Genomic DNA, 26,116 nt, shown 5'->3' on the forward strand with positions numbered 1-26,116 from the left:
AAGGGAAAGAGGTTTCTTGGCCCTTACATACTGATATGGAATGATCTCCATTAAGGAGGAGAGGGAAAAGGGCAAGGGGTGAACTCAGTGCAATTTCTGATTTGTGTAAAAACCCCCTTACACACATGTATTTGTTTAGGCAAATAATCCTTCTCAAAGTATACAGTAAACTACTGACAGTGCTTGCCTCCAGGAAGAACTAGGAACTGAAGGTCAGGAGTATGACAGGCCCTTTGTTCTGAATCACTTTTGTATCCTGACCCATGGGAAAAGTGATGTATACAAACATTTAATTTTTTAAAATGGACTAATTATATATTTGACAGATTACAACGGTGATTTTCTTTCTTTCGTTCGTTCTTTTTAAAACAATAGAAGTTTACTGATTACACTGCAAGGGAGCAACGGGCAGGACAGCAAAGGAGACACTATCTACCAAGAGGTGGTGGTGAGGGGCTAGTCATAGGGCAAAGTAAGGGACTATGGAATTCTCCCTTTATGGCAATCTTAGGGACCGTGACTGGTTTTAAGTAGCCCATTGGTTGGTTAGGGCCTATGGCTTAATGAGGCTGTTTGCATCAGCTCAGTGGTCACTGTGGGCCCTTTTGCCTTGCTCAGGTTTCTATTGCTCAAGCCCGTGGCCTAAAAGTGGCCTCTGTGTTCCACCCTGACAGACTGACAATAACAAATCTTTGGCAATTGGGTGAAGGTCTCATTTTCAGTAGCTTCTTCCTGCTGAATGAGGGACTTAAGAGATGTCCCTACCTATGGGTCAACATACAATGGTGATTTCTGATCGCAGGAAACAAACAAAAAAAACTCTCAAAGTTTCTTACGAGAATCGCTATAAAGATATACTGTAAATACATTTTTAATGTGAAGAGGCATAAAATTTCCTTTACAACTTGTCATTTATCTGTCATGTAACGTCAAATGCACCTGTAAACCCCTAAGATAAGTAGGATTCTTTTGAGGGAAAAGAGCCAAATCAAAGACACAATTAAGGAAAACATGCATACTAGACTATGAATTCTACTGAGGATAAAGGCCACTATTTTACATATTTTTAAACTCCCTAGTTCCTGACAGAGTTCTCAGAGTATAGTTTCTTAGTTAATGAGTAATAAATTGATTTACTGATTAAATTAGCAATTATGGAGCTGCCTGACAACACCACAAAATAAGTGGAAAATTCAGGAGTGACTGGCTTCTGGGCTTTAATTTTAATGACTTTAAAACAACATAATTTAGTACCAAATGTTTAAACACCCATTATAATTGCTAAACTGTGAAATCAGCATTATTTATGTCTGGTCAGCTATACAAAACTCATCAATTTTTCTTTAGAAAAGAGTAGAAATTCCAAAGAATAAAGGAGAGACTAGTAATTAAAGGTCACATTTACTAATCTAGCACCATAATTCCAGTCTTATGCCGTCTCAAGTGGCTGGAAGGAGCAAGGGACAAAGTGAGGAAGCTGGAAAAGGGTGGTTCTTCACTTGTGGCCCCATCTGGGCTCTCAGGCAATGCAGGATCTGACAGGAAAATTGTTGAGGCTGGAATTTAAAACAAAAACTTTTGGTTCAGATGGTAAGGAGGCCCGCAAGAACAGCAGAATCGGTATATCCAGAAGGCAGTGCTGGAGTCCGCCTCATGAGCTAGGGGGTTTCTTCTTGGCATCCAAGTCCTTTTTTATTTCTTCCAGTTTTTTAGCCAGGTTTGGTATCTTTAAAAAGAGAAAAGGTTATTGTAATTTTGCATCTACCTAATCAATAGTCTTTTACTTTTCTTCGTCCAACAATAAAGGGTTGTTGTACAAGTCTTTATTTTCCTCTGAAAGTGACCGGCTAAATAGAATTTCTTGGCCTCCTAACTGCATAAGGAGGATCTCGGGAGTTGTTAAGTAATGTATGCTCCCTCCCTGGAAGCTATATTCTGACTTCTACTTTTCTACTTCTACTTCTACTTTATATACTCACTTAGCACCTCAATCCAGTGCCAAGTAGAAGCCGTACATATAAATAAAGGTGATATAAATTAATAAAGCTCCTTCCTAGAAAACCATATAACTCAAGTGAAGGTTGATAAAGAATTTCTTTTGTCACATGAAAAGCATCACAACAAAAAAATCTAAAGTTACTATCATGTTTCCCTTCCTTCCCTCTTCCCGCCTCTTCCTTCCTTTCCCTCTCTTTACAACAACCCTTCCAGAATCCCCATTCATGGGCAGTTTTCAACTTCTTGTCTATAAAATGAAGCTAATATAACTCCCCACTTCACAAAACTCTGACCTCCTTAACTGAGCTGCATTATAAAGATCTGCCACTAAAGTTCTCAGTCATTATTACCATTATTACCATGTAGCAGGAGCTAAAAAGATTATCCAATTAGTCTTTAAATTCCCATTTATCATATAATTCTCCATAGAACAGTAAGAAGACTCTAACTTAGTAATTAATTGCTCTGGGCTAACAAACACAGCTCAGGATCACAAGAACATCTTAAACTGATGGAATTTTGCCCTCTTGTGGTGATATGGAAGACAGATGCTTCTGTGAGGTGTATTTTTCTAACAACGGAAAATCTTTCTACAAAGCTCAGGACATTTTCCTCAGATCTATGGACTTCATTTACAATGGAGGGCATATCTGACTCTAACAAAGACAAGTCAATACAAATATGTGACATGGAATCAGGGAGGACATGGATACGGTCACTTACGTCATAGTTCTGAGCCAGATACATTCCAACCACGTTGCCAAGAGTAAATCCAAGCTGAAACAATAGAACAGGAAGAGTTATACTGGATCCCGAGTTCTGTGCCATCTGATACCAAACCAAACTATACAGACAGTAGTCTTGAAGTAATTCAGGACAGTTCAAGACCCCAGTTTCCAGGGGCACCTAATGGCTCAGTCGTTTAGCATCTGCCTTCAGCTCAACTCATGCTCGCAGGGTCTGAGGATCAGGGTCCAAGTATCAAGCTCCGCATCCCTGCTCAGCGGGAAGCCTGCTTCTCCCTCTCCCACTGCCCCTGCTTGTGTTCCCTCTCTCACTGCATCTCTCTGCCAATAAATGGATAAAATCTTAAAAAAAAAAAAAAAAAAAAAAGACCCCAGTTTCCAGTCTAGGGCTAGACAGTATGAGATTCAGTTTTTTGTAAAATAAATATAGGAATACTCTCCCTAAAGGTTAAAGAGCATACAAAAGTGAGAATAAATGGCAGCACCAAACAAATCTACCGTAGATTCTCCCTGTCCCCTCCATAAATACTTAACTGTCAGCTCCAGAAACTCAAGCCACACTGATGATTTTGTTGTTAAAAGTAATTTGTTTTCTCTTTCTTTTTTGGTTATAAGTATTGTTACTACATCAAATAAAAAATATCAGATTAAAAAAAAAATACTCAGCTAAGCTCTATTATCTTGGACAATGGAGACATTTTCAGTTACTCTCTTCATACCTGAGGCCCAGGGTAATGAAGTGACTTTTTCAGGGTCATTCATAACAAAGGAACACAGACCTAAATTAGATTCTCACTCAAAAATGAAAATGTATCATGACAGAAAGGCATGGGAAACTCTGACATACAACTGAGACAGCATATGGCTTAGCACTCTGCCATGGATGTAACCTGATGGGGCAGAACACTTAAGACGTGTGGGGGACAAAGATTCCCTAACCAGCTCTTACTCAGTGAGGAGAGAAAGGCATGATTTTTAGAGAACTATAAATGCTTATGCCATTGGGCGACTATTTTCCTGAACTTTTAAAAACTGTTTCATGAAAATTTAAAGCACTCAATTTACCACAAACAAACCAAAGCTCATTAAACTTTGAGTTCTAATATATATATGTTTATAAAAAATAAAATTATAAAAAAAAAAATAAAAAAAAACTTTGAGTTCTAATGATCCATAACTCCCTGGGGATTTTTCCTCCAATAATTAAGAATCTCCAACAGGACACCTAATTTCTAATTTCATAAATTCAAACTGGCATCTTTTTTTTTTAATCATTTTCTCTAATCAGCATTTCTCCTATTCAATAAATAGCAGAGCTTAACAGAAAAACGTGGCACTTAACACTGTCAGTTCTACCTAATGTGGTCGAACCTTCTCTTCAAGTCAGAGATACATAGAGGGAAACATATAGGGAAAGCCTTCCTGAGCTTTAAATACCAAAAGCACAATTTAAATTGGTTGTTAGTTGATGTTAGGAACATAAAAGAAACTATCCATTCTCTAATCAGAGTCCACTTTCTAATAATTTGATTAATTAGACACATTCTCTCAGATAATAGTTTTACCAAGGTGGCACCAAGAAGCAAAATGATTTTTTTTACTCCTGTGGGTTGAAACCAGGTAGACCATTTTCCAAATCCAAAAGAGTATTAAATTTACCTGTAAGAACTGTGGGGAGTGGGGGGGAGTGAGGGGGGATGATCAACTGAGAATTTTAGCTCTAACACCAAGCAGAAAAAACAGAAAGGTATAAATTCTCAAGAAAAACAGTTCTTCTGGTTCTACTACTCACTATCTAGCTGGGTAGCTGTAGCTGATTTGAGTTTCCTGTTCTATAAAACATTATACTAACAGTGTTTTTGGGGCGCCTGGGTGGCTCAGTGGGTTAAGCCTCTGCCTTCGGCTCAGGTCATGATCTCAGGGTCCTGGGATCAGGCCCCACATTGGGCTCTCTGCTATGCAGGGAGCCGCCCCCCCCCCCCACCGCCACCGCCTGCCTCTCTGCCTACTTGTGATCTCTTTGTCATAAATAAGTAAAATCTTTAAAAACAAACAAACAACAACAACAACAAAAACAATGTTCCTTCCAGCTCCAACATTCTAGGATTCCTGGTTTTTAACCACGTGTGTCTCAACATAAAAATATGGCGTATCTAATGTGGCTTCACTTTGGCAATTTCACCAGCACATGAAAAAAATAGAAGTTATTTTAAAAAACACAAACAAGGGACGCCTGGGTGGCTCAGTTGGTTAAGCGGCTGCCTTCGGCTCAGGTCATGATCCCAGCGTCCTGGGATCGAGTCCCACATCGGGCTCCTTGCTCGGCGGGGAGCCTGCTTCTCCCTCTGCCTCTGCCTGCCTCTCTGTCTGCCTGTGCTCGCTCACTCTCTCTCCCTCTGTCTCTGACAAATAAATAAATAAAATCTTTAAAAAAAATAAAATAAAACACAAACAAAACAAAAACTGAGGGCCTCTAGACAAGTGGTATCCAATTCCAGTTTCAGAACACTGCCAGATCTACCACTGGGATATTGTAAAATTAAATACACAACATAAGAGAAATGTCACATATTAAGTGAATGTTGAGGAAAATGCAGGAAGCCAGAAAACCATTTATATGTTATCCATGGGATGCTCACTAGGCAAGTTTACACAGAGAAAACATCTTAATCTAATAAAAAACATAAAACATAAATCTGAGGAATGGTGACTCATTAGTCTAACAAGTTAGACTGAAGCCAGATTATAGAAGGCCTTGAATGAGTCTGCAACCTCCCTGCAGGCCCAGATTGCTTAACTTCTTCCAGGCCAAGACCTGGACGCCTCATGAGGTGTCCATCCAGACAGCTGTAAGCCTCCACGGTGCCCCCTCCAACTCACTGACCCCCCTCCCCCAGTAGGCCCTGCAGGGAAGGCAGTGTAGAGAAAAGGGAATGACTTCCCCAGCAGTCACTGACTAAACAAATGACTATCGCACTCCTTCTGCAATCATTTGAGACTTTAGGAATATGTGGCTACTTCTCACACGCACACTGCGGACAATAAATGGTAAGACATCACAAATGTGGGGACAAAGGAGTGACCTGAGCAAAGTGGTTGAGAACAAATGGGTGGGGGGAAGGGGCTGCAGCTAAGAGACACAGGAGGCAAGCCTAGACTGGGTCAGGGCAGCGCACGTAAGAGACAGAATTTTCCATCTCTACGTTTACACCATACAGGTACCGTACAGGTAAAATCGGTGAGGCTCTTCAATCCATTATCCACACTTCTGAAAGGCAAAACTCTACTCAAATTGTTTCACTGTAATTCAACTGGCAACAAAATCACACCTGACCAGAACTGATATGATACTATTTATAGTCTATCACATTTCAGTGTGAATATTCACTTTTTGCTACAGAAAAAAGCAATCTTTAAACAAAGGATTCTGCCCTACATCCCACTGGAGAATATGTGTAACAGTAAGTATTTTAATGTATGTCATTAAAGAGTGCTATCCCAGAGTGCTACTTGTTAAATAATAAGTATATGCAGCTTAAACCTTTATAAAATCTTTTTAAAAAATCTCTCAAATACATCTGGCCCCCAAAGGTTTTGATTAGAAGATTGAAGACCCTTATATACTAAAAATAAATTCATATTCAGCCCTGTGAAAGGATTCTAAAACAGTCCCTACATATTTCAGTGTACAGGAGTGTGTAGGAAAAAAGCTATAGATACATAAAATAGTTATATGAGGCAGCAGCCAGTATAGGACCCTGAATGTAACAGATGCAGGAAGAACCAGAAATGGATCATGCATTAAGTGGTCACATGAATGAAACAGAAGTGATTCTTCTAAGAAACCATATCTGAAAGAGATCAATGTACCTAAATTTATTAAAGCCTCTAATTATGCTGAGTAAGTATAAAAATTTAAACTGAGAAGGGAACTGAACATGGAGAATCAAGGCATAAGGTATGAATGAGGAGATGATGACTAAAAGAAATAGGACTGATTAGGAGAGGACTTGAATTTAGAAATGGAGAGAAACAAGTATGGAGCCCTGGGTAGGGCTGGCTCAGGGACCTCAAAACAGGCAAAGTAGTTTAGTTCCAATGTAACCTTGATATCAAGCCAATGGCTACTCCTTACCAGCAACAACACGATGAAAGCACTGCTTTGGAAGTATTCACCTACCAACTGTACTCAAAAAAGGCTCAACAGTTATTAAGTACAGACTGGGAAGGCCCAGATTAGTGTGGTAGCATAGGGGACAGCGAGCAAACATCGCTAAATTGCTTTTCTTCTTAAGTCAATGATGATCCCCAAAACAGGCTCTTAACTATAGAGAACTGATGGTTACCAGAAAGCAGATGGGTGGGGAAATGGGTGAAATAGGTGAGCACTGAGTAATATACAGAATTGCTGAATCACTATATTGTACACCTGAAACTAATATAACACTGTGTGTTAACTATACTGGAATAAAAATAAAAATAAATTTAAAAAATAAAATAACAATTAAAATAAAAATCAATGATGACCAATGATATAGAATGGAGAGTCCAGGAACCAACCTTTACATTTATGGTCAAAGGACTTTTTTTTTTTTTTTTTAAAGATTTATTTATTTGAGAGAGAGAGTGTAAGGGAAGAAAAGGGAAGGGCAAAGGGAGAGAGGATCCCAAGCAGACTCCCCACCAAGCTCAGAGGTGGACAGAGGGCTCGATCTCATCACCCGGAGATCATGACCTGGGTGGGTCAACAGGCCAACTGAGCCACGCAGGTGCCCCTGGTCAAGTGATTTTTAACAAGGGTGCTGATACATTCAATGGAAAAAGAATAGTCTTTTCAAGAAATGATGCTAGGACAACTGGATATCCACAACCCAAAGAGTGAATATGGACCCCTATCTCACATCATAAACAAAAACTAACTCAAAATGGATCAAGACCTAAATGTAGAGGTACCTGGATGGCTCAGTGGGTAAAGCCTCTGCCTTTGGCTCAGGTCATGATCCCAGGGTCTGGGATCGAGCCCCGCATCGGGCTCTCCGCTCAGCAGGGAGCCTGCTTCTTCCTCTCTCTCTGCCTGCCTCTCTGCCTACTTGTGATCTCTGTCAAATAAAGAAATAAAATCTTAAAAAAAAAAAAAGACCTAAATGTAAAAGCTAGAACTATAAATCTCTTGTAAGAGCAAAGTAGTAAATCTCATGACTTTGCATTAGGCAACAGTTTCTTAAATATGGCATCAAAAGCACAAGTGACCAAAAAAAAGAGACACACTGGACTTCATCAAAATTAAAAATATTTATGTTTCAAAGAATACCATCCAGAAAATGAAAAAGCAACCCAATGGAATAAAATAAAATATTTGCAAATCACGTATTGATAAAGGACTTGTATCCAGAATATAAGAATCCTTATGACCTAACAATAAAAAGACAATCCAATTTAAAACTGAGCAGAGGATTTTTTTTTTTAAGATTTTATTTATTTATCTGAGAGAGCCAGAGAGATCACAGAGTGGGAGGAAGATGGGGAAGCAGATTCACCACTGAGCAGAGAGCCGGATGCAGGGCTTGATCCCAGGACCCTGAGATCATGACCCAAGCCAAAGGCAGACACTCAACTGACTAAACCACCCAGGCACCCCTGACCAAAGGATTTGATAGACATTTCTTTTTTTTTTTTTTTAAGATTTTATTTTTATTTATTTGATAGAGAGCCCAAACAAGGGAACCAGAGAGGGAGAAGCAGGCTCCTTGCTGATTAGGGAGCCCAAAGTGGGACTCAATCCTAGGACCCCAAGATCTCATGCTGAAGGCAGTTGCCCAACCAACTGAGCAACCCAGGTGCCCCAGACAGTTCTCCAAATAAGATATACATGGCCCATGAGCACATGAAAAGATGCTCAATATCACTAGTTATTAAGGAAATGCAAATCAAAACCACAATGAGGTGCCATATTATACCCACTAGGGATGACTTTAGTCAAAAACTGTTGAAAAGGAAGTGGAGAAAATGGAACCTTCATCCACTGCTGATGGGAATATAAAATCGTAGACACACTGGAAAATGGTCTGGCAATCTCTCAAAGTTAAGCGTACAGTTACCATATGATACAGCAATCTTACTGTAGGGTGTATACTCAAGAGAACCAAAACATACATCCACGCAAAAACCTGTACACAAATGTTCACAAGATTATCCATAATAGCCAAAAGGTGCAAACAACCCAAATGCCTATAACCTGGTGAATGGATTAATAAAATGTGGTATAATCCATATAATTTAATATTATTCAGCCATGAAAGTACTAATTCATGCTATAACATGGATGAACCTTGGTAACACTGTTCTAAGTGAAAAGCAGTCAGAAGAGACCACATGTTATATGACTCCACTTAAAGGAAATGTCCAGAATAGGTAAATCCATAAAGACACACAATAAATTAGTGGTTGTCCAAAACTGGGGAAGAGGAGAATGAAAAACGAATGCTAATGGATATGGGGTTTCTTTGGGGGACAATGAAATATTGGATATAAAATTATAGTGGTGATGGTTGCACAACTCTGTGAATATGTAAGAAACCAGGGAATTCTACACTACAAATGGGTGAGTTGTATGACGAATATTTTATCTTAAAAATATTCTGGGGCGCCTGTTTGGCTCAGTCAGTTAAGCGTCTGCCTTCAGCTTGGGTCCTGATTGCAGAGTCCTGGCATCAAGTCCTGCATCGGGCTCCCTGCTCCTCGAGGAGCCTGCTTCTCCCTCTGCCTCTCTCCAGGTCTCCCGTGAATAAATGAATAAAATCTTTAAAAAATATTTTTTAAAAAACCATTAATAGTTGGTAAAATATCAGCTATATGGGATAAAACTGGAAATCACAGACAACTTCTAGGTTTCCAGATTGGACAAATGTTTAAAAAGAATGGAAATGTTAGACTGAAAAAAAAAAATGAGGAGCACTGAGATAAACAGTTGGCTTTGTGTATGAAAACCACAAAAAATCAATTCTTTTTTATATAAGGACACATGAGCAAGTTAATCTCAACACTGTATCAACATAAAGAAGCACCAAGTCTTAAAAATAAGAAAGCTAACTCCAGAGCAATCTGACTCTTCTCATTATTTGGTGCTCAATCTCTTCCCCAATCAAAAAGTTACATCTGTCATTTAGTAAATAAAGCTACAATTTTACCCAGGGATGGATCCTGGCAATAACCCCAACTGAATACTACCTAACAATTCTGAAAGACTCATCAAATTACATTTTCAATGAGTACACACCCAAACCCAAGTTATGAGACAGAATCTGAACCATCTCATATTTACTGAGAAGGGCTTAAGAAATCTAAAAATAATCTCATTAAAAATAAAAAATAAAAGTAATCTCATTTTATTTAGCAAATATAGCTACAACTAGCATTCAAAAGGATACCTAAAAATGTTGTATCGTCTCAGGTGAGAAAAGCTACACACTGACAAGAAAACCAGAAGTATACATTATCTAACATTAATAAAAAAATAAACTGATAATTTTATTTCTCCATTTAAATCGAGAGACCTACAGAAACGATCTGAAGACTGCTCATTCCAAGGAGGCAAGAAAAAAATTCATCTTTAGTCTTTAAACGTTTCAGACTTGTTGCAAAGAAATTGTGTTTAACATCTGCTTCAAGTAATAATAAAACCATATTCTATACATTAAAACAAAAACCTGCTGAGGATATAACCTGTATCTCTTCTACTACCACCACAGAGATGTGCATTTTTAAAATGTAAGGCTGGTTTTATATTCAATAATTATCCTTAGATAGTGAAAGGAAGAGGCTGTTAATTCTTCAATGGAGCCAGTAAATTAAATAGGGACATTCATGAAAAAGATAGATCTAACACTTTGGAAAGAGGTCAATCAGGTAGAACCGGTCTGCCTGTTCTCAAAGAAGCTGATTCAAATACTCAAGTATCTTATGAATATCTAAGAGTAGTAATCAAGTAAAGAAGGAATATCTAATTAAATCAACACACAGTATTAGCTAAGTGCCATGTGCTTAGGAAATCTAAGCATAAGCCATGTTGCTTCTTCCCCTGGAATTTATGATCTATTCTAGAAAGCTAAGACTAAAACAAGTGGAGGTGCAGGGAACAAAACACAGCAGCACATCTCCAAATGATGGTCTGAATGGGCCGCATAGTTCAAGGGCATCATGTTAGAAATTGAACATAATCTGTATGAACATATTAAAGGAAAAAAATCATTTATCATCAGAGGGGGAAATAGCATGATAAAATTCAATAGTCAATCACAACAAAAACTCTTATACTAGAAACAGAAGAGAGGGGATGCCTGGGTAGCTCAGTATGTTAAACGATTGCCTTTGGCTCAGGTCATAATCCCAGGGTCCTAGGATCGAGTCCTACATTGATCGGGCTCCTTGCTTAGCAGAAGCCTGCCACTCCCCCTGCTTGTGCGCTCGATCTGTCTCTCTGTGAGACCAATAAATAAATAAAATCTTAAAAAAAAAAAAAAAGAAATAGAATTCCCTTAATGTTAGGAAATACCAGAAACACAAACATCATACAAAAACCTGAGAAGCATTTCCACTAAAAGCAGAAAAAACTAGGATATCCACTCTCCTACTGGAAGTCCTAACTCGAGAAAGACAAGAATTGGAAAAGAACACAAAACTGTCATTTTTGCCTTCACCAGACATATGACTGCCTTCACAGTATTGCATTCATTGATTTACTTCCTTTTTTAAAATTTTTTAAAAAGTCTTATTTAATCTAGGGGCGCCTGGATGGCTCAATCTTTAAGCAACTGCCTTCAGCGACTGCCTTTGGCTCATGATCTCTGGTCCTGGGATCGAGCCCTGCATCGGGCTCTCTGCTCAGCAGGGAGCCTGCATCCGCTGCGCCCCTCTCTCTGCTTGCTGCTCTACTTGTGATCTCTCTCTCTGTGTCAAATAAATAAATAAAATCTTTTTTAAAAAATAAAATAAAAGTCTTACTTATTTAATCTCTATACTCCATGTGGAACTCAAACTCATGACCCCCAAGATCAACAGCCACATACTCCTCTAACTGAGCCAGCCAGGTGCTCAACTTTTTTTTTTAATTAAAAAACTATTTTAACTAAGCTCTATGCCCAATGTAAGGCTCAAATTCACAACCCAGAGATCAAGAGTTGCATGTTCTACCCACTGAGCCAGCCAGGCACCCTGTCAGTCATTCACTTCCAAGTCAATCTACAAACTATGAGAGCTCAAAGATAGGTAAGACTGCTAGATCCAAAAATCAGTACACCAAACTTAGCATTTCTATACATCAGCAACAAATTTGAAAATGTAATTTTAAAAAGGATGCCACTCACAGGGCACCTGGGTGGCTCAGTGGGTTAAAGCCTTTGCCTTCAGCTCAGGTCATGATCCCAGGGTCCTGGGATAGAGCCCCACATCGGGCTCTCTGCTCAGCAGGGAGCCTGCTTCCTCCTTTCCTCTGCCTGCCTCTCTGACTACTTTTGATCTCTATCTGCCAAATAAATAAATAAAATGTTTAAAAAAAAAAAAAAGGATGCCACTCACAACAACTAAAAAGTACCTGGAAATACTAAAAAAAAAAAAAAAAAAAAGACTATTACTGAGAAGACAATAAAAACACGGATGAAAGACATTTAAGACGTAAATTAACAGGTAGGTGGATCATAAGTGATCCACGAGCTTTCTTTATGAAAAGAAAAGCTCCTGAGAAAACACGGGAGTTGAGAGTAGTTGGAGAGGCAAAAAAACAGAGGACAAAGGGAAAACCAGATGGGAAGGTCTGAAGGCAGGAAGATCCATTGGTGGTCCAGATTGGTAAGATAGCCTAGTCAGTCTAAAATAGAGGAGATATGTTGAAGGGCAGTAGTAAGGGAAAATGGAGTCAGATGAGCAAATCTTGGAAATCAAGTGCAAGTGGATACTACCTGATGTGCAGGGACATAAAGACCACTGACAGTTTCTGAGCATGTGAATTAGACAATTACTACTAGATGATTACTCTGGCAGCTGCAAGACTGAACAGAACACCAAAGGCATCAAGGGAAACACAGAACTAGAGAAGACAGCCTTACTTTTCTAAGGCTGATCAGACTGGAGCGGGAGGGCCATGTTTCAAAAAGAAAAGTGGGGGAGAACTGAAAAACTATAATATTTGGGGGAAAGAAGGCTAACTGGAATAAACCTGAAACCATAAAGAATGGATGGAAGAATCAGAGATGTTTCGTCTAAAGAACAGACTAATGGGGGTCAGGGGGGCTGAGAGAGGTACCAAGATGCTCTTCAAGTACGTACAGGGTTGTTATGTAGATTAGAAATGCTCTTTAATACCAAGAACTAGTTAGGGAGACACTGACCAAAAATGATAGAGACCATCTGAGGAACTAGAGCACCTATTTCAATGGGAGGTGATGAAACATAAACCGGATGCCCCCTTAGAAGTGGAAACTGACATGTCAGCATCTTAGCAGAACTACAGAACCTGAAACAACTCTTCCAACTCAAAACCCACATTCCTACCCCAGCGAGGCTGGTGTAGTTAGTGCAACAGTGGAGTAAAAGACACCTACTCTACAAACCTGGCAGCAGGAACATAAAGATGTAACTCTCATAAGGTGAGTACAGAAGACCCAATGGCTTAAAACAATAGCTAACATTTACTGAGAGCTGTGTGCAAGGTAGTATTCTCTTTTTCATGAATGAATTTCATAGCCTTATAAGCAGATACTATTATTGCCCAGTTTATGTTGGGGAAACTGAGGCAGAGAGCAGATAAGTAACTTGCTCAAGAATACACAGGGAAATATATGTGCTAGGCATAGCAGCTAAATGATATGGAGAATGAAGGAGAGAAATAAATCAAGGATTATGTCAGTATTTCAAATTTGAGAAAGCCAGGACTGGAGAACAGAGAAGTTAGGTGTGAGGCATGCATTGCAGGGTGGGGAACAGAGGAGGTAATGGGTCCAGAGGTGCTGGATCTGAGATAAAGGGGATGACGAGAGATGTTCAGCAGACAGTTAATGACAGCCAACTGGAACTCAGAGAAACGGGACGCAAGGTAGTTTTGGAAGCAGCAAAGAGGAGAAGGCGGCAGCATGACAAGAAACACACTCCCTGAGGGTGGGTTTGAAGAAAAGAGTGGAGAGTCAAGGACTGAGCCCTGAGGAACACCTAGTAACTCAAAGAAGGGAAAAGCAGCCAGCACAAATGGGCGAGATTAGATAGGGCCCCTTCCCAGCTGCTGCACCAAGATACTGATCCCCTCAGCCCTTGGACCGGCCAGACCCGAGCCAGTCACCTTCACGGGTTCCTCTGTGAAGATAAATCCATATGTGTGTAATGTTAAAGAATGTCAGAAAATATGGAGATGGAGGATCCAAAAGCCAAGGGAGGAGAGATTAAGGAGGTCGTGATAAAGGGCACCAAGAGCTGCCACCTCAGAAGGTGACCAGCAACAGCCAGTGACAGTCCGACAGGCAGCGGACACCGAGCTCTCAGCGGTGCCTGTCCTGTCAGGCTGCCCTCAAAAGCTTCCGAAGTTTCCTTACAAAACCTGTAGCGAAACCTTAAAGAAGCCACTGTAGTAAAAGCGAAGGGCAGCAGGACCACGGGAACAGGTTTCTGGGACAGGGATGATGGGCGAATATTTTAATCCACGGAGGAACGGACAAGGAAGGAGAAGATAAGCAGCCCATTCGGCTGCGGTAGTTTGCAACAGAGTTCCAGGAAGCGACAGATACAGGAAGCAACCTGGACAGTTCCAAAACGCGGGATGACTGTGGCTTAAGTTGTAATAATTTCATCCCTTTCAAAACTTGTCCCGTCGCCATTGCCTACTTTCCTGAGGGCAAAGGAACCCCCATTTTGAGAAGAAACCGTATCAGAGTTCAGCTGGTATCTTGTAAACGAGAAACTGAATTTTACCTGAGTCCTTACTAAGTTCTCTAAAGCACCTTCTTGTAGTAACTCATCTTTACTCCTCACCACAAAACCATGAGGTAGGTTCCCATTTTCATTTGTGGAAACTGAAGCACAGTGAATTCAAGGGACCTCCCCGAGTTCCCACAGCTGGCCAACGACGGAGCTGGGCTTGGAACCCAGACGTCTGACCTCGTAAGCACTAGGACAAGACAGCAGGCCGCAGGCTGAAAGCTCGAGGACAACTCAGGAATCACCTGCTTCAACTCGCTGTTTTATAAACCAAATGGCTAAAAGCAAGAGAAAGACTTGCCCAAGTTCACAGAATGAGTGAATCATCCGACAGAGGTGGAACCAAGGTGAGAAGTCGTACCATCCTGCTTCTCCCAAGAGATCCGATGAGGAGATGGGGGAACGAGAGGACGCGAGAGCATCCCTGTTCCAGAGACTTCTGAGCTAGGAATTTAATGAATGGCTGCAGCCTTTCGCCTTCAATGCTGAGGACTCTGAATTCTCAAATCAGGTACACGCATATTTACACACAGCAAAAGCTTATTCCAAAACCAAGTAAATTCACTCCGCAAAAGCACTTACAAAAAAAGTAATTATCAGGGGCGCCGGGGTGGCTCAGACGGCTGTGTCGGCCGTCGGCTCAGGTCATGATCAGAGGGTCCTGGGAACCAGCCCCTCAAAGGGCTTCCTGCTCACGGAGGAGTCTGCTTCTCCCTCTCCCCCCGCTTATGCTCTGTCCCTCTGCCACTCTCTATCGAATAAATAAAATCTTTAAAAAAGATTTACAAAACAAATAATAATCAATGCCCTCCAAGTCTGTCAACGCGCTGCAGCTATACTAGGCTCAACGCTATCATCTCACTCTCTGAGGCTGACACTGTCTTTAACCTGTTTCCTCCAACTAAAAGACAGTAATTATTTCTACTGACTCCTAAGCTAACACCTAGTTAGGACACTGGAAAAACTTCCAGAGGCAAAGGAACAGCCCCGTCTTACTTGGGCGATGTAAGTCAAGGTTACCTCTTTCCCTCTGAGGATTTAAAAAAGTCAATTACCACCTCAAAAAAGACAAGGGGGGGCACTTTAAAAAATTCTCTTCGATAAAGAACGTAACACTCGGGAAAGCGTCTCCTCCCCAGAGCACTCGATGTGGAAGATAACCTGGAAGGTAACTTGGAACGTTCGCGCATCGAGTTCGGAAGCCTCAAACGCGGGCAAGGCAGACTCTGGCCTGGCGATGCTCGGCCCGCCCTCCGGAAACCCGCTGTGCCAGAGAGCCAGCTTTTAACAGAAATAAATGGCCATGCCATAGAGTTTATTTACTCACAGTAACACTTTCCCCCCCAAAATGAGCCCCCTTGCAGGCGTTCCGTGCACACCAGGGTCTGACTCCCGCCAGCCGCCAGCCGCCAGCCGCCAGCCACCCTCAAAGTCTGGAAGCTAGAAAAGGCCCGGCGAGGGCTCCCCGAGCCTCCAGCTCTGACCTTGTGCTTCCGCCTCGTGAGGTGGCTTCCTAACTTAGAGCTCGCGGCCGGCCCTCCCACGTTTCCAGAAAACCTTCGGGCGGGGCTCCAAGGCCGGGATGGGGTGTGCGGGCGGGAGGGCAATGGGAGGGGCGCCTCCAAGTCATCTGCGTCCCTCACAGCTTTAGCTCAGTGCCCGCCGGGACGGCACAGCAGTGGCTGTGAAAATGCCCGCCGACACCTCCACGCCTGAGGGACTCGGACGAACCCACAAGGACTGGCAAAGCGGCTTGGGCTCCGCACACACAAAACCCCGCGGCCCCCCCGACAGGCGACGAGCGGGCACCGCACGGACCCGGACGCACGCCCAGACCCTCCGAAACCCGGACCCAGGCCGGCCGGGCCCCGAACCAACCCCCACCACTCCCCCCGACCTCGCCACTCCAGGGCAGCTGCACTGACCAGGAACTGCAGCATGGCGTCGGCGAGGAGAGGCGCGAAGGGCGGCTGCAGCTCGGTGGGCCGGTCCGAGCCTGCCTCTCCCCGAGCGAGGGGGCGGAACCCGCCGTGGGCTTCCGGGTCACGCCCGACCCCGCCCGCGCCTCCCGCCTCGGCTCGCCTCGCCTCACCCAAAGCCGCTCGCGGCGCCCGGGCGCCCCCTGGCGGAGAGCTCCGGAATTACCTCCTGGGGTGGCCGACTAGGAGAGAAGGCCCGCGGGGCGGGGAGAAACCTCAAGTCCCAGGCAGGCCTGGACGGACAGGTTTGATGGTTCAGATTCCAGGACGTGCCAGTCCCCAAGTCCCGCTACTGTAAACCTGGGTCGGTCCCGGGATCTAGATTACTCCCAGCACCCCAACGATTCTGATGCATAGCCAGGCTTAGGACTCGCTCACCTAGAAGGACTGCAGAGGTGGCGGATCCCATTCCATCCCATTCCCACGTGCAAAGCGGAATCCTCCGTGGCGCTTTTGCAACATAATCTACCCAGACCCCACGCAGAATCTGTGGGAGGGGAGAGCTGTGGGTTTCAAAAGTGCCACGGGTGTGTCATGTAACCTGCAGGGAGCACTTTCAATAGAGGTTAGGGGCTTAAGTGGTTAAGCTAGACGGCTTTGGAAACTGGCACGGCCGTGTCCAATTCATTCCTGGCTGCTTAACCTCTCTCAGGCTCGCTTTCCTTCTCTGCAAATTGGGCTGATTCCAGCTCCCCGATGACCTGCTGTGTGAATCAAATGAGACAACGTGAGGAATCAAAAAATGCTCGTCACATGTCTGGGGTGGACAGTGAGCTCTAGAAGACCCTTTCTCATCCTGTCTCCACACAGAGCTACCCTCTCATACTATGGGCCACCTCCCACTTCTGGTCTTCAAATCATTCAACGACCTCCGTTAACACACACACTTCCAAAGCAAGACCTCATTTTCTTTCTTCTCAGCTTTCTGAGTTCACCCTTATCTGTTATATTAAGTGGAACTCTGGTCCCAAACTGTAACAACCAAATCATATAGGTGTAAACTGTATGGGAGTATGTTATGGAGATACAGAGGACAACGATGGGAAATGGGAAAGGTATCCAGAACTAAGCAGCATTTTCTCTCCATCTCTGCTTTTCTCTGTATATCTGCTTCATTGTTCTCTCATTTTGCCTTTTGTCTTTTCTGCCTTCCAGAATATGACCATTGTCACTCACTAGAGTTTACTCATTAAATGATCCAATGATAGAAAAACTGGATCACCTTCCCTACCACATTCAATACCCGGGAAAGGAATGCTGATTGAGCAAGTTAGTGTCAAGCGCTCTCTCTTCAATTATAACCAGAGAAGAGGGCTCTCTTGGAACCAAAGTGACTGGCAAGGAGGAGATGCTGGGAGATGGCTATAACACACTTCACTTTCTGACATTCCTAGATTAAAATGAGACTCAGTCAAATCTTGACCAGTGCTTCTCAAACTTTAATGTGCATTCAAATCACCTGGGAATCTTGAGTGGGGGCCTGACATCACGCATTGCTACCTAGCTCCCAAGTGATGCTACTACTGGTGGCCTCTGAAACATTTTGAGTTGCAGGACACCGTACTGCGAGCTACACGAAGATGAGAATTTCATTCCATTCATGACTCTATCCTCAGTGCCAGCAAGTGCTTGGCGCAGCCTCTGAACACAGGATTTATTGAGGTTCCTTGCATAAAACCTTAGACCCTTCTCACAGATGAATCCTGAAAGGGAAGACATTTCCTCTAAGGTCTTTTCAAAGGTTCTTTCTCTTATACCCCCAAATAACCACAAGGAGAGGGAGGGAAAGGGAATTCTTTTTGCTACTTTGAGATTATTACTTAAATGTCCTCTGATGAAAACACTTCCAAGATAATGCCTTCCCTTTATCCCTTCACGATGAAGCATCTACTGACTTCCCAGGTGGTCCCCTCATTCACCAAAGGCTTTGGCATCTAACAGCCTTCTTTTCAGGCTTGCCAAGCTGAGTCACGGGTGACTTCCAAGGCCACGTATACTTGTATTCTCCAGAATCCTTACCTCCAGGGATCTTCAACCTCACACCACTTCAGCAATCCCACCACCATGTTCATAACCCACACTTGGTCATCTACTGGACCTGCTCCACATTTGAAGTATTATATTCTCAAATCTTATTTCCTATTTTATCATTTTTTAAAAGATTTATTTGACAGAGATCACAAGTAGGCAGAGGCAGGCAGAGAGAGAGTGGGAGAAGCAGGCTCCCTGCTGAGCAGAGAGCCCAACGCAGGGCTCGATCCGAGGACCCTGAGATCATGACCTGAGCTGAAGGCAGAGGCTTAACCCACTGAGCCACCCAGGCACCCCACCAATTTTTTGACCTTAGCCAAATCTCCAGTCTCCCAGCTGTTCCATATTCTTATAAGCTGTGAGCTCCCCTCTGGCTTCATTCCCTTTCTAGCTGGTCTAAATCGCAAGAGATCTGAACTTCAATCAATACAAACAACCAAGATGCCCTCCAGTAGGTAAACAGATTAAAAAACTGTGGTACAGGGGTGCCTACGTGGCTCAGTTGATTGGGCAACTGCTTTTGGCTCAGGTCAAGATTCCAGAGTCCTGGAATGGAGTCCCGCATCAGGGCCCCAGCTCCATGGGGAGTCTGCTTCTCCCTCTGAACTTCTCTCCTCTCGTGCTCTCAGTCTCTCAAATAAATAAATAAAATCTTAAAAAAAAAAAAAACCTGTAGTACATCCAGACAACAGACTACAAGTCAGTGCTTAATAAAAAAAAAAGAAAGAAAGAAAGAAAAAGAAAATGCTATCAAGCCATGAAAAGATTGGAGGAAGCTTAAATGCCTATTACTGAGTGAAAGATGTTAATCTGAAAAGCCCACGTACTGTATGATTCCAAGTCCATGAAATTCTGGAAAAGGCAAATCTATGGACACAATAAAAAGATAATTGGTTACAAGGGTAGTGGGTGAGCAGGAATGGAGAAATGAACAGGCGGCGTGCAGAAGGTAAGATTTTTAGGGCAGTGACAATACTCTGTATATCACAGTGATGGATATATGTCATAGATTTGTCCAAATCCAAAGAATACACACCAAGAGTGAACCCTTCACTCTATAATCGCTTCAGGCGATTATAAGATGTGTCAATGTAGGATCATCTCTGGTAAAAACACACCATTCTGGTGAGTGGTATTGATAATGGTGGGGGGGGGGCTACGGGTGTGTGGGAACAGGTATATGGGAAATCCCTGAATCTTCCTCTCAATTTTGTTGTAAACCTAAAACTGCTCTAAAAATATTAAGTCATTGGGGGAAATGACAGTTGGAACTGTTATTAATGGTATGAACAAACAGGTGCTCTCACCCCACGGATAGGAGTAAGTTGGAGGAATCACTGAGAAAAATATTGCAATGCCTGGTGAAACTTAAAACTCTTAATCTCCATCTCAGCGTTTCTACTTCTAGTTATGTAAGCCAGAGAGGCCTCCTTATAGGTCACACGTCTCATCCAACAAGACATGTGTGATAATCATTGCAGCACTGTTTGTAACAGCAAAATACTGGAAATTTAAATGTATGTCAGCCCACCAACAATAGAATGCATAAAATAGGGTATTTGTAAAATGCAGTAACTACCATTCAGTATTTATAATAAACGAGTATGAGGAATTGTTAAAAACACAATGTTAAATCAAAAAAAGCAAACTGCACATTGTTCCATAGAATGACAACATACCTATAAAGATTAACAACCTGTAAAACAAGGGATAGGTTAAATGAATGATGGGGATTAAGGAGTGCACATGGGAAGAGCGTCACATGACGTATGGAAGGGCTCAATCACTATATTGTACTATATTATACCCCTGAAACTAATATAACATGCTTTGTCAACAAGAATTAAAAACTTAAAAAACAAAAAACTTGTAAAACAACCCTTTTTAATGCCTATGAATACACATATGTAGTGGAGGCATAAAACATGAACGGCAGATTCAACAATGAATTCTTGACAAAGGCTATCTCTGGGAGGGAAGTAGGGGGAATGGGATCAGGGAGTTCCCAGCAGCCCCAACTGTACCTACCATGGCAGAGTTCCTTAAAAAAAAAAAAATTCTGGAGCAAAGATGGTTAATTTAAAGATTTGATCAAATCAAGTATATGAGATAAGGCATCTGCATGTTTATTATATTGATTATATGTATGATTGAAGCCATACACAATTTTAAAAAATTTGAATACATGACAAAAGCAATCACTGAAAAGATTTTTGGAAACATAAATTCACATTCTTGAAGCATCAACCCACAGATTATTCATTGAGATGGAGAGGTGTGTCAAGCACTACCTTAATTAAGTGAGCAAGCTTAAAATAATGGCACAAACTGATACACCTCCTGATAGGATATGCTGAAGGCACATCACCCATAGAATTGTAGTATTCTTGCCAAAACTGTTTAACCTGAATTAAAAAAGAAAACAAAACTGTGGGAACCTTTTCCAAAATAGCTTAAGTGTCAGGTTAAACACCTTCTCCCCTGAAAAGGGAGGGGAACCACTTCTGAATCAAGGGAAAATGAGAGAACTAAATGTAATGTGTGATTCTTGATTTAATTCTGGGTAAAAAAAAAAAAAATGTTCTAAAAGTACATTTTGGGGGGGCAACTGAAATTTGAATACAAACTCAGTATTAGAAAAATTTTTATTGCATTTTATGAGCAAATGTCTTAAGTGTGATAATGCTATTATGATTTGGAATGATATACTTGCTAAAGTATTATGGATAAAGTGTCACAATGTCAATAACCTACTTTCAAACAGTTAAGGGAAAAAAACAGTGTATATATATATACACATATAAAAAAGATAAAGCAAATGTGCAAATGTTAACAGTTGGTGAAGCTAGGTTAAAGCTGTATATAGGTTCACTGTACTTTTCTTTCAACTCTTGTGAAGAGTCAACATTTTCTCAAAATAACCTGGGAAAATAGACAAATATTTAGAAAAGACTCAATTGTGTATTAACAGCTTTTATAGTTCAAATAAAGTACGGACATATATTTATGCAACACTATTTTATGAAAACTATAATAATAAAGGTACTCACCTCTTTTGTCTAATCCCACCAAACAGATTAACTCAGTAAAAACAATGTTTTAAGAACTTAAGCTTATTTAGTAGTTTTTAGGACTAGACGAACCTTCCCTTTAAATGCTACACCTTTTTAAAATGAAAGTTCTGCAATGTTTTGATCGCCTTTGCTTTGCTGCAGAGCACAAGCCACACACCCAAAAGCCCCTCTCCACACCCCAGGTAACCATGCTGAGCCGGGCAGTGTGTCCTCTGCAGCCCGCTGTGTGAGCTTCTCCCTCTGGCTTTATTATACAAAGCTGTGATCCTTCCTGCCCTCCCTCCACATACATTTCCCAGTGTCCAATTTCTGATCCTGTCTGCTGGAGTTTTAGAAGAAATGATGGGAAAACAAGAAAACAAGGTTTAGTAAATCTAAAAATCATTTTCAATTCAGCTTCACACTCACAAGGTTTACAAAACGCTTTGATTCTGTGCCCCAGGCTCCCTTCTGATCCTTTCTGGGCTCCTGCCCGTGTTCAGATGGTACAGTCGCCAGAGGCCTGACTGGGGGGGAGGGGGGGGCAGCTACAGTCGCTACTCCATGGCGGACCCACTTACTCACACATTCACACTCCCCTAAGACTTCTATTTGTCAGCAGGATGTTTTCCAGCTAAACACTAATGTTTCTAAGTGGTGGGCAGTAAATTAACTTCAAAATATAACAATGACAAGGCCCTTTTAAAAAGATGCTATGGAAATGACAGAAAAATATTTTTTTTAAAGAGCAACACTATAACTAAGTATAACTTTTCTGCTACTACATGAGCCCGGACTCTCCCTTTCTGCAGTCTCTCCCGTATGTTAGGCTGAAATAATTGGTGGCTGGAAAGGGGAAATGGACTTTGAGATGATGCAGTCACTTGAACCTAAGTACGACTGGGCAAGAAGTAGAATGGTGATTGTATATGTTCTTTTGCTCTAATCGTAGCCATCATATTAATTACATGAGAAATATTGGCAGGTGATTAGTTTGTGAAATTTTGCAATCATTTCTAAGGAAGAAATGCAAATCTGTCATTTATATGACACTGTCATTTATATGCAGGAAAAAAAAAAAAACAATTTTAGGAAGGAGAGGGCTTCATTTCTTGGGACTTTTCCGTAACACATTCACAACACTGAGCACACTCTTCTGTCAAAGAGCATAGCTACAGTTTCTTGTCCACTCTACCTCATGGAGTAACCCTGAATATCACAAAGGTGTAATGTAGACAACAAAGGGATAAAACAGTAGAATTTTCAGACTGTGCCTTTAATATAACATTCAGAACTTTATCCCTAGAAGAAAATCACCACTGTGGGAATTTTACTTGTTGGATTCCTATTAATGTTGATCGTTTTCTAGGTAAAATTTCAAAAGACTAAACATACATTCGTTTTGTTTCCTTTTTTTAAAAAGTATTTATTTTTTCACCAGTGCAATTGGAAACAGGCAAAGAAATGTACAGAAAAGATGTTCATATATAAAGAAAGAAATAGCAAAATATTTTTTGGTCATAATTTAGAAACAAGCTAATCTATAAGAAGGGGACAGTTTTCCCCAATTCCTCTCTTCCCTAGAAGAGTATAAGCACAGGCTCTCAGATCCTGGATATCCTTAGCAGGCCTCGGATACGTCTGACAAGAGCTTGTATGAAACTATAGCGAGATCGAACTTTTGAGTATAATCCTTCAATGTCCAGAAGTTTCTTTTGTAGTGATTCTCCAAAAGCGTTGATAGCATCAGCCTGAAGCTAGAGGTAACACAGATGACATATCATTATTAAAATTACAGTCTCAAATATTTCTTTTATTCTATGTCTTCCAATTTACGGTATCTTTGAATTTTTGTAATGCGGTCCTTTCTCATGTAGCAAATTAACTAAACATTCACACTTCCATGCTAGAATTTACTGGTATAGAATTGTTTTTCCCTCTTTCCTATCTTGTAAAAATGTGTAAAATCTTAAATAGCAACAACTATGGGTGCTGCTGTTGATATAAGGGCATATACACTAAAACTTTTCCCCAAGGGTAATACAAGAAGCTGTTAGGAGTGGATGCCTTTGAGGAAAGAAACAAAGGATAAATTGGAAAGAAGCTTTTTACTTTTATTTGATTTTTCAATTAAGAAAAAAAAAATTTACATGTGTTTATTTTCAAAATATATAAATAGAAGAAAGGAACCTGGTATACACTTTAGAATTCATGTATTTTAGAAGGCATATATAGTTTTGGATGGATTCTATTGGTATTATACTGAAACACTAAAATTAAGTGTAAAATTAGATGACTCTATCTGCCTTAGATTTGCAGTAAAATCAAAGCACAGAGTGAGAAGATCATTTATTAATCCTGCATTTCTTCAAACTATAACAGAGCAGTCTAATGAAACAAATAGTCATTAATTCAACACGTATTTCTCAAACATCTTCTGGAAGAACTATGCTTTGGCTAACTCTGCCCAAGGCCTCACTGAACACTGGCTTCCCTAAACAAGCCAACCAAAACATGAATTACTATTACGCAGTCACTCAGAGGGCAGATGCAGTCGGGGCTAGGACGAGAGCATGCTACGTATGACATCTGGTTAAGTATGGTCGGGAGGATGCTCTTTCCTGGATAAAGCCCAGTCTTTGGCTTCAAGAAAGGCAGTGACCAAGAAGGATTAGAGAAGACTAGAGGCTTTATCAGACCAGAGCTAGGGACACTCAGATGCCTAGCAGCAAATCTAGTTGTAATTCAGTTTATCTAATATCACATACCCTGCTAACTGTTTTGTTCCCAAGACTCTTATTAGGTTCATGTGAGGTTTTTAAATTAGTTGTTTTCGGAATGCTCTTCATCCATTCCGATATTACAGGTCAAGAGATTACTAAGTACATAATACTATAATAATATAGTCTCCTGCAAAGGAATTTTTAAGGGCTGCTCATAATCTCTCCATTAAATTATTTTCTCAAAAATTAAGTGCTAAGTTATCCTTTGTGCCTAAGAAGTCCACAAAGTCAATCTAAAGAAATTGGGAGTTTTCTGATCACGACGCCTACTAATGACTGAATTCTCACTATGTTCCTTCCAGGCACTATTGCCCCAGAAGCCCCACATACGAAACTTCATTTTATCCTGACAAAACTCTCTGAGGCTGAACTATCATTCCCATTTCTTCGGTGAGGAAATGGAGGCTCAAAAGTAAGTTGTTCGAAGTCCCAAAGCTGTTAGGTGGCCAGGCCGGAATTAAAATCAGGTCTTTGAACACAATCCTGAAAATCATTACCTTACCAACATACCAGGCTTTTCCTTTCTCCTTTCAAAAACAGAAAAAGCCTATGGGGACAGAACCTCACCTGGTCTATGTCATGTTGGCTCACTCCCGTCAGCCCACTTCTAAAATCCAGGTTGGTTTCTGAAGTGAAGGAATCTGGCGATGAAAGACACAAACAAACCAGCTTTACAAGTATGTATCTACCATTTGGCGGAAGAACCTGGAGACCAGGGGACTCTGGAGCTGGCCAACCCTTCACTGCGAGAAGCTAAAGACCAGCGTCTAAGATGTTCTTATGCTCCGCACTAGCTCCCATGAACAGAAGTACAAAAAACAGCTGTGTCTAATAACGAAGTGGCTCTCGATGGCCCAATCCACTCTTAGAAACCCGGAAACATAAAACATAAATAAAAATGTCACTAGTTTTTCAAGGCACTGAAACCTATAGGTATGTATGGTTCACTAATCTTCAGAATAAAGTTTACCTTGTAGTCTTCTGCTTTTAAATAAGGTTCTGGAAGCAAACAAGGAATCTTGGGAGTCCGTGGGCGTGCAGTGTAACAAGTAGTACTCCAGATGGCGCCAAAGAATAAACAGGCAGGTCTCTATGATGACTACAGAGAGCTCAGACTAAAGGAAGATAATCTCATCAAACCAGTTTCTGAGGAGGAAAACAAAGAGACCTCACTACTTCTTGAGTGAAGACCCACTGCCTCGGTCTGAGAGAGGGGAAACATTCCACTGAAGGTGTCCCCCCCAGAAAGCAGCAAGGTGAGAGGAAGGAGGTGGGGACCAGGGGCTGCTGCACCAGCAGAGTCCCCAGTGTCCCTGCCTTCGGTCCAGAGTGACTGTATACATTATTAGGATTACTAGCTAACTCTAAAAGATAAGAAAAAAAATTTCAGTTTGGAAATAGATCAGGCATTTACTGGGAAAAAAAATTATGTCCCTTCTCAAACAGTTTTGATGCCCAAATAATTTGAGAATCAGCAAACAGTTCCTACATTTAAAGATTCTCTTGGGGCTCCTGGGTGGCTCAGTGGGTTGAGCCGCTGCCTTCGGCTCGGGTCATGATCTCAGGGT

General features: G+C 41.4%; 2 protein-coding genes across 4 annotated transcripts in view; both read right to left on the minus strand.

Moving 5' to 3' along the window:
* Positions 1-855: 855 nt before the first annotated feature.
* Positions 856-18,747, minus strand: STMP1 (short transmembrane mitochondrial protein 1). Its single transcript, XM_032866511.1, has 5 exons — positions 18,701-18,747; positions 17,060-17,184; positions 16,628-16,824; positions 2,722-2,775; positions 856-1,726 (listed from the first exon to the last, which is right to left on the minus strand). Exons 1-5 carry the CDS (start codon positions 18,745-18,747, stop codon positions 1,652-1,654), a joined length of 498 nt encoding a protein of 165 aa, XP_032722402.1. The 3' UTR covers positions 856-1,651.
* A 4,423-nt stretch (positions 18,748-23,170) lies between these two features.
* The window catches only part of NUP205 (nucleoporin 205), an 82,556-nt gene continuing 79,610 nt past the window's right edge, over positions 23,171-26,116 (minus strand). For 2 of the 3 annotated variants that reach the window (XM_032868535.1, XM_032868540.1), the window contains 3 exons: positions 25,519-25,647; positions 25,116-25,189; positions 23,171-23,522 (listed from right to left, as the gene is read on the minus strand). In XM_032868535.1, coding sequence (XP_032724426.1) covers positions 23,370-23,522; positions 25,116-25,189; positions 25,519-25,647 — 356 coding nt within the window. In that variant the 3' untranslated portion in view covers positions 23,171-23,369. The other variant, XM_032868539.1, reaches the window with a different exon arrangement.

The sequence above is a fragment of the Lontra canadensis genome, unplaced genomic scaffold, assembly GCF_010015895.1.
Source record: "Lontra canadensis isolate GAN:19392208 unplaced genomic scaffold, GSC_riverotter_1.0 scaffold2, whole genome shotgun sequence".
Classification (NCBI taxonomy): Eukaryota; Metazoa; Chordata; class Mammalia; order Carnivora; family Mustelidae; genus Lontra; species Lontra canadensis.

Coding starts and splice junctions, on each gene's coding strand:
- STMP1 (XM_032866511.1), bottom strand. CDS start 18,747: ATGGTGGTGGGATTGCTGAAGTGGTGTGAGGTTGAAGATCCCTGGAG. Junction 16,825..17,059: donor CACCTCTGCAGTCCTTCTAG/GTGAGCGAGTCC, acceptor GCTCTCCGCCAG/GGGGCGCCCGGGCGCCGCGA. Junction 1,727..2,721: donor ATCTGGCTCAGAACTATGAC/GTAAGTGACCGT, acceptor CTCTTTTTAAAG/ATACCAAACCTGGCTAAAAA.